This window comes from Coregonus lavaretus (genome assembly GCF_964263955.1).
Source record: "Coregonus lavaretus genome assembly, chromosome: 7".
In the NCBI taxonomy this organism is placed as follows: Eukaryota; Metazoa; Chordata; class Actinopteri; order Salmoniformes; family Salmonidae; genus Coregonus; species Coregonus lavaretus.
Window position 1 is genome coordinate 47,285,638 of NC_139994.1, and position 8,699 is coordinate 47,294,336.

Here is an 8,699-nt window from a genome sequence, read left to right on the forward strand (position 1 = left end):
GAACATTAGGAGTCAGTGGCAGGGGGCATGTGGGGCGGAGAGTATGGTGGGTTTTAGATGGAGGGGGCTCTACAAACTCCCAGTACCAAAGAGGTCAGGGGACCTCCAGTGGAGGGTTTTACATGGAGCCCTGGCCACTAACAGCTGGTTAGCACGGGTTGAACTGGGAGTCAAGACAGGGGTGTCCTTTCTGTGTCATGAGTGAAACTGTAATTTGTTTATTTTATTTTAGGGGGTGGGGGGTGGGGTGAGGATGTACCATTAAAGAAAGACAAAAAGTCTCTCTCTCTCTCTCTCTCTCTCTCTCTCTCTCTCTCTCTCTCTCTCTCTCTCTCTCTCTCTCTCTCTCTCTCTCTCTCTCTCTCTCTCTCTCTCTCTCTCTCTCTCTCTCTCTCTCTCTCTCTCTCTCTCTCTCTCTCTCTCTCTCTCTCTCTCTCTCTCTCTCTCTCTCTCTCTCTCTCTCTCTCTTTTTTTTCTCGGCAGGTAGCTTAGTGGTTAAGAGCATTGTGCCAGTAACCGAAAGGTTGCTGGTTCTAATCCCCGAGCCGACTAGGTGAAAAATCTGTCGATGTGCCCTTGAGCAAGGCACTTAACCCTAATTGCTCTGGATAAGAGCGTCTGCTAAATGACGTAAATGTAATGATATTTTCTCTCTCTAACACCCCATCTCTCTCTCTCTTTCGTTCTCTCTCGCTCCTCCCCCGAACCCTCCCTCTATCTTCTCTGCAACATTGTGTGGTCTGCTCATAAAGTGAAAAAGCTACCGGTATCTGTGAAACACCATGACCATTAACTACACTACCAGCAGCAGCTAGGAAACACACGCTCCAAAACCACCACCACCAGACTGAACAACACAGTGACAGACCCCAAACACACCCACACCTCATTGTCTAACTCTCAAACTGAGCGAAGTGGTATTTTCAGAGAGCAACTATAGAATGTGACTTATTTTTCAACTAACATACAGGAATTGTTTTATAGAACAGCAGCCCTCATCATAAGGAAGTATCTGCTCTTTCTCTACTCTTTCTTCTCTGTGTTTTTTGGTTAGTCAACTGCTAGCTATCAGTGACAGTGATAGATGAGGACATACAGCCAGAGGAAACAGTCATACAACGCCTTAAAGAGATGTCTGGGGGTCCCTTCTCCTGCTTCTATAAACAGAGAATACTCCTTCTCCTACTCTCCAACCTAAAAAGGTTTCTCTTAACACTCCCTAGTGTATTGATGGATTTGATATGGTTAGGTACACCATTCCATTCCACAAGTGTTTTAAGGAGAGAGCTTTTTCCAGCCATGCTCCTACAGTGCAGCAGTCTGATATTGGTAACATTAACTCTGGTGTGATGGCTATGAGAGTCTACTGAAATTAAAATAACCAGACAGGTAACTGGGGGCAAGGTCATGTCTCACTCTAAAAAACCATCAACAGTTTGATCTGCACAACCACCAGATCAACTGGAAGCCAGCTCAGTTCCCTGAAATGATTAGGACCAATGTGCGTCCCAATGGCTGAGCTTCAGTATAATTCTCATTAGTTTGTTTTGGGTCGTTTAAAGTTTGTCCTTCAGATTTTGTGATACGCCACTGAACCATGAGATAGAAGCATAGCCATAGTGGCACCGTATCAGAGATGTTTCCAGGGTCCTCATACTCTCTGTATACAGGAACTTGGCTACCTTGCCAGGAACTTTGTCCTGGAGTGAACCTACCCAATGACCTTCAGAGCCATAAGTTCACATGTCATGTGTTGGTCCAGTTCACATCCCGGTGTATGTAACAGAGCATTTTTCCTTCACCGCTACACCATTAAACTTGACTGAGAAGTTGGAACCAAAAAGGATACTTTCTGTCTTGCCTAAATGGATAACCACTTACTGACTTTAGTCAGTTGGCTGCTTAGGGTCTTTTCAACGGTCTCCTTAGTCTAATGTGACACCAAAGGGTAGAATCATCCTCACACAGGATCTATTGCATGTGCTTTCTTACATGATAACTCTAGGAAAACCGTTAGCTTTCTCTAAATTCATTGTTGGTCTTTGCATGGTGTGTGTTGACTGTAGAATGCCTAGTCATCAGTGATTGGTTGGATATCTCGAAACATTTGCTTTATTACTGTGTGATAACACCTACATAATACCTATATTCAGCAACATATCATGATGTATTGATTCTGCAGTTTTGAATGTGCCAATGGTGTGGTTGGTTCAGCAGCTGTTGCAGTGCTTCTAGAATGGAAAATAAATTAAGACCCTGTGCTAGATGCATGTCACTCATTACATTTAAGGCAAAACGGGACTGTATGGAATGATTGTTTCTATTACATAATAAGATAAACTGCAGGACTAGGACAACTGCAGTTATGCCCTAAATACCACACTTCATTGAGCTGTAACTTTATTTTGTCTTAATTCATGACAGAGCTGTTTTTGTGTAAGGGTTTATAATACCTTATTTCAGACTGATATGTATTTATAATGTATTTATAATGTATTTATAATGTCGCCCATGCAGTATATGATGCATTGCTGGTGAGTAATTATACAGTAACCACAGTGTGATTTGTACTTGAGCTGAGGAGGAGTTATCAGATCCACCCCCACTTCTCTTTCCTGTCATCTCATCCTGTTCTGCTGAATGTGGGGGAGGAGCTGACTTTAATGAAGTAAAATAGGACCCACACACTCAGATACGTACAGATAGAAAGTGCAAATATGTGTAGTGCCATTTACAGTATAAATGACACCTGGAAAAGCACTATATAAATCAAATCCATTATTATCTATTAATTGATTGTGTAACACTTTGCATTGCAGTGTATTATTGTTTAATTATTCATGTAGGCACACTGTAACAAAAATTACAACTTTACAATGAGTAATTACAATACTTCCTACACAATACATTAATAAATATACAGTGAAAAGATCATTGTAATATAGAATGCAACCATTGATTGATGTCAGAATAACATGTATATTTGTGTTTTTCAGGTGTGGGTGTTCCTCTGTTCATCAACAAGAGAGTGGGGGACTCCGTGGAGCTGCTGGCAGGCTTAGAGAGGGGACATTTCAAATCATTGCAGTGGAAGTATAGAGGAAAGGATATTGTAGAAGTCAACTCAGAAGGTGTATATTCACCTGGATCCCAGTTTGAGGGGAGACTAAAGATGAAAAACAAAAACTTTAGTTTAACGGTCAGAGAACTGCCACTGCAAGACTCAGGGGATTTTCTAGTTATAGGCGAAGGGGACAAAGGTCAGATTGGCGGTAGGACCATCACTCTGAAGGTCAACGGTAGGCTGTTATCACCTTTTTGCATCCTATTTTGATATCATTCTAATTTATATCCATGACCACGGCTGATGATCTTTAAACTATAATGAAGATTTGTTGGTTTTATACTGACCTTACTCACCATGCTTTGATACATTTCCATCACATTAAAAAGTTTTATCCTCTGTCGTCTTTCTCCTGGTGGTATGGCTATGGTAGGGATCATTTAGAAGACTGATTATGTGTCTCTATCTCTCTCCTGGTTGGTCAAAGCCTATATCCAAGGTGGTGATCCAGACAGACATCAAGCTATTGGCCAACCACTCCTGTACGGTGCGGCTGGTGTCCAACGTGTCCTGCTACTCCAACCTTACATACACCTGGGAGAGAGACAACGAGATGTACGGGGACGCCCAGCAGATTCACTTCTCTCTCTCTCCTGCAGAGAGAGACATCAGTGTAACGTGCAACGCCTCCAACCTAGTCAGTTGGAAATCTGTCTTTGCGATAGTAAAGGGTGGTAATGACAAAACCGCCCCAGGTACCTAGATATCATAGTAATCCCTTCCATACACTTTTCAGTGTGCTTATATGCTTATGTTGTCCATTCCATACACTTTTCAGTGTGCTTATACGCTTATGTTGTGTGAAGCTGTCTTTTCCCTCTGTGATCAGAGAGAGACAAATAGAGAATGGTTGTAGTCATATGCAAAAACCTGTGAAAACCTAGTTGTTGGGATGATAAGTACACATGAAAAGGTGTGCAGGGATTTACGTCCTTTTCAGAGAGAAGAATGACAATGTTCTTTCAGCATACATATTCTGTAGTTCACTTATTCATTTCTCTTTTACATTCAATCTATCACTGTGATCACTACTTTCTTGGGTTATGACTTTGAACAGTTGACAGACCTACCTTGTTTGTGCTGTAACTCAAGAACATCTACATGCTGTTGACCTCCAAATAGCTACAACATAAACCAAATGATAAATATGCCATGAAGTCAAACCTTTGACACCTCTCCTAGTGACATTAAAGATTGGACTGAAAATGTCAACATGACCAGGTATGGTATATGCAATATTGACTTCACTTTTTGCACAAATATGTTATTATCCACAAAATCCCTTCCTCAGATATATACAATAGTTCTCTCTTCCACTCACAGAAAGACCACAGTGTTGATGTGTCCATTTATTTTACAGTAAGAGGAAGTTGTGTAAAGATGAATATTACATCAGATTCTATTTTTTTCTATTCCTCTTTAAGCATCTGTACCTTTCTAATTCGGTCAAAGCCCCATTAACAAAATCTCTATGCACCATAGTGCTGTCAGTCTTCTGTAAAACACATACAGATTGGACTTCTACTGATATGAACCCATACAGAAGTGGTCCATGTCTGTACTAATATGATGACATAGAGAGAGGAAGGAATAAGAGGGCAGACCCAGTAGACTGAGGGGTTATGTTGTTGCTATGTGACCAATGACCACATTAGCTTCAATATTGTGATCCACAAGTATGTGGAGTAGTTACAGTCCTGATGGGCGATAAGAAACCCCAGATGTTTACCTTGTTTCTTCACGCAGAGTGTCTCACTCTACACTCTACAACAAACCACTTAGATATTTTTAAAGGTAAATCGTTTAAAAATATATATTCATGTATTCAACATGTAATGATTTGAAGCAAAATGAAACTCTACACTTTAACCTGGAAATCCAGTTCCCCAGTTACAGCTTTGAAACTCCTCCCATCTCTGGTCAGTGGTAATAAATTCCGCTTAGCTCTGCCACTGATGTACACACACACAAACCACACAACACACACACACACAAAACACACACACACACAAAAACACGATACAGTACATGAACAATAACCCTGAGGCACATCACATAAACAGACAAATTGAAATACAACCATAAACAACACAATAACAAACATATCTATGTAGACAGTATCTAACTAAACGTATACCTCATAATTGAGGGGGTGGAATAATTGAGAATTTCCATTGTGGAACAACTGATGTTAGCTGGCTAGGCTTGCCACCTGACAGCTGAGCAAAGGTTTGAGGGGAGGCCTACACTATCTATCTATCTATCTATCTATCTATCTGTGCATGGTGCAGCATAAAACAAACATCTACACATTCTGATATGAAACCACAAGCTCTGATCTCATCAATTCAGGTCTCTAAGGAGCGAGTGTGAGACCATGTAGCCAACTAAAAGGAGAAGTTGGTCAGAATATAAACACGCTATCAACTGCTACTATTTTTTCTCACAGTCTTTTGACATTTCTCTTGAATCTTTCTCTCTATGTTTTTTTGTGTGACGGTGAAGAGGTGTGATCTAAGCAGACTGTAGAGTGGTTTGTCAGAAGGACTGTAGTTGTATAGAAAGTGACTTGTCTGTGGGGACAGAATGGAGCACACCTTGCTCTGTTTGCTACTATGTACAGCGCATTCGGAAAGTATTCGGACCCCTTGACTTTTTCATATTTTGTTACGTTAAAGCCTTATTCTAAAATGTATTATATTGTTGTTTTTTCCTCATCAATACCCCTTAATGACAAAGCAAAAACAGGTTTAGACACATAAAAAACGGAAATATCACATTTACATAAGTATTCAGACCCTTTACTCAGTACTTTGTTGAATCACCTTTGGCAGCGATTACAGCCTCGAGTCTTCTTGGGTAAGACGCTACAAGCTTGGCACACCTGTATTTGGGGAGTTTCTCCCATTTTTCTCTGCGGATCTTCTCAAGCTCTGTCAGGTTGGATGGGGAGCTTCAGGTCTCTCCAGAGCTATTTTCAGGTCTCTCCAGATATGTTTGATCGGTTCAAGTCCGGGCTCTGGCTGGGCCACTCAAGGACATTCAGAGACTTTTCCTGAAGCCACTCCTGCGTTGTCTTGGTTGTGTGCTTAGGGTCGTTGTCCTGTTGGAAGGTGAACCTTCGCAGGTTTTCAACAAGGATCTCTCAGTACTTTTCTCCGATCATCTTTCACTCAATCCTGACTAGTCTCCCAGTCCCTGCCGCTGAAAAACATCCCCACAGCATGATGCTGCCACCACCATGCTTCACCGTAGGGATGGTGCCACTTTTCCTCCAGACGTGACACTTGGCATTCAGGCCAAAAAGTTCAATCTTGGTTTCATCAGACCAGAGAATCTTGTTTCTCACGGTCTGAGAGTCTTTAGGTGCCTTTTGGCAAACTCTAAGCTGGCTGTCATGTGCCTTTTATTGAGGAGAGTCTTCCATCTGGCCACTACCATAAATGCCTGATTGGTGGAGTGCTGTCAGAGTGGTCTCCTCCCTGACCAAGGCTTTTGTCCCCCGATTGCTCAGTTTGGCCGGGCGGCCAGCGCTAGGAAGAGTCTTGGTGGCTCCAAACTTACTCTGACATGCAGTGTCAACTCTGGGACCTTATATAGACAGGTGTGTGCCTTTCCAAATCATGTCCAATCAATTGAATTACAACAGGTGGACTCCAATCAAGTTGTACAAACATCTCAAGGATAATCAATGGAAACAGGATGCACCTGAGCTCAATTTCGAGTCTCATAGCAAAGGGTCTGAATACTTATGTAAATAAAGTATTAATGTTTATGTTTATTTTTAATACATTTGCAAAAATATCTAAACCTGTTTTCACTTTGTCATTATGGGGTATTGTGTGTAGATTGATGAGGATTATTATTTTTTCATCAATTTTAGAATAAATAAACTGAGTTAGTGTGTTTGTTTATGAACACTAATTACCTGATTTACTAAGCCTTTAAGAGAAAAAGGAATAAGACATTGTTTTCTGTCCCTTGTTGAGAAAACAGTGTAAAAGGAAGTTACCGCAAGTATGGTTTAGATATGAAGTAAGAATGTGACCACCCTACATTGATGTTGTATCTCTGTGAGAACCTGAGCTTGTTTAGCCGATGCCATGCAGACATGGTTAGTGTGGTGGTGTGTATTTAACCAGGTCATCACTCAGTAACTAAAGATTGACGCTAACTCAGTGCTTGCAAAATGTGCTGTCAATGACAATGAATACAAAATGCAATATTTGTTGTATGTGTTGTAGTATCAAGTTGTGATTATTGTAAATGGTTGAGGGTTCCTTTGCTACAGTTATCTTAAACTGTGTTAAGAGATGAATGAGTGGTGTTTTGGTGTTTTTGGTCTCTGTACTATGTACTCTCTCTGTGTGCAGAACATGGGAAGTCAGTGGCCATTTAAAGCTGCAGTCCGTAATTCAAACTACCACAAAAAGCTCACAATGCCACTTGTTGTAGTATACGGCTGAGGGATGGGTCAAAGGAAATTCATTCATCTACATTGTTTACAATAATTGTCATAGAATAACTGTATATTTTGGGTTATGATGGAATAAGACTTGAATTTCTGTAATTCATTTAGTAGTGTAGAAATCTATGTAGAAAATGCAGATTGCACCTTTAAAATAAAGTACAGGATGGATTTGGTCATCAGTAACATGAATATGGCATGTTGTTATTTATTTCAAGCTAATATTGGAGCAATGTGACTTTTTTTGTTGTAGTGCTGAGTGCACACATCTACTCTGGACACTCTGAAGATGATGATGGTAGATATCTGTACACTTTTCAAGCCTTCATCTCTTAATGCTTCATCATATTTATTTGTTTATGATTTTTAAAGCTGCTTTTGGATAGACATATTTTGTGTTTTGAGTGTCTCAAAATAACATGTGTAAAGCAATTGTATCATGCCAGTTTTTATTTTGTGCAGGACAGGCAAAGGCTGTTCTGACCATACACCCCAAATCTTCCCAGATTTTCAGTAGAGAGTCTGTCACTCTCAGATGTAACATACAGAGAGGAGAAGTCACTGATTGGGAATACACATGGCGCAAGGATGTCATAGACTCCCTCAGTAGGAAGCATGAATATGAGATCAGTGAGGTTAAGATTTCAGACAGTTGTGACTACAGGTGTCTGGGTACACATATTGATCAGAATACGTTTTCTGAGTGGAGTGATGCAGTCAGACTGACGGTGACAGGTAAGTCATCTTATCTCTCGTTCACATCACTGCCTCCATGCCCATAACCACTTGACATTGGGCCCCATTTTAAGGAGGCTATTTAGTCGTTTTAAAAAGGTCTGTCTACCATTGTTGTTCAGATTCCTCCATTAATTCATTCTCATTTCATGTAATAATTGAAGAAATATGGTGTACGGTACTAAGATAGTACTTTTTGTCACGACTTCCGCCGAAGTTGGTGCCTCTCCTTGTGCAGGAGGCTATCAGCGGTCGTCGTCACCGGCTTTCTAGCTGCCACTGATCTACGTTTCTTTTTCTATGTTTTTGTCTTGATTGTACACACCTGGTTCCCATCACGTTATGGTTATTTCCCTATTTAACCCTCTGGTT

General features: G+C 40.8%; 1 protein-coding gene across 1 annotated transcript; it reads left to right on the forward strand.

Annotated features, from left to right (window-relative positions):
* Positions 1–1,131: 1,131 nt before the first annotated feature.
* On the forward strand, positions 1,132–7,523 carry LOC311131822 (SLAM family member 8-like; the record flags this gene model as incomplete). The annotated part of the gene is made up of 4 exons (XM_084164953.1): positions 1,132–1,222; positions 2,997–3,299; positions 3,550–3,819; positions 7,498–7,523. The coding sequence occupies 4 exons, from the start codon at positions 1,132–1,134 to the stop codon at positions 7,521–7,523; spliced, it is 690 nt and encodes a 229-aa protein (XP_084021079.1).
* Between the last annotated feature and the right edge of the window lie 1,176 nt (positions 7,524–8,699).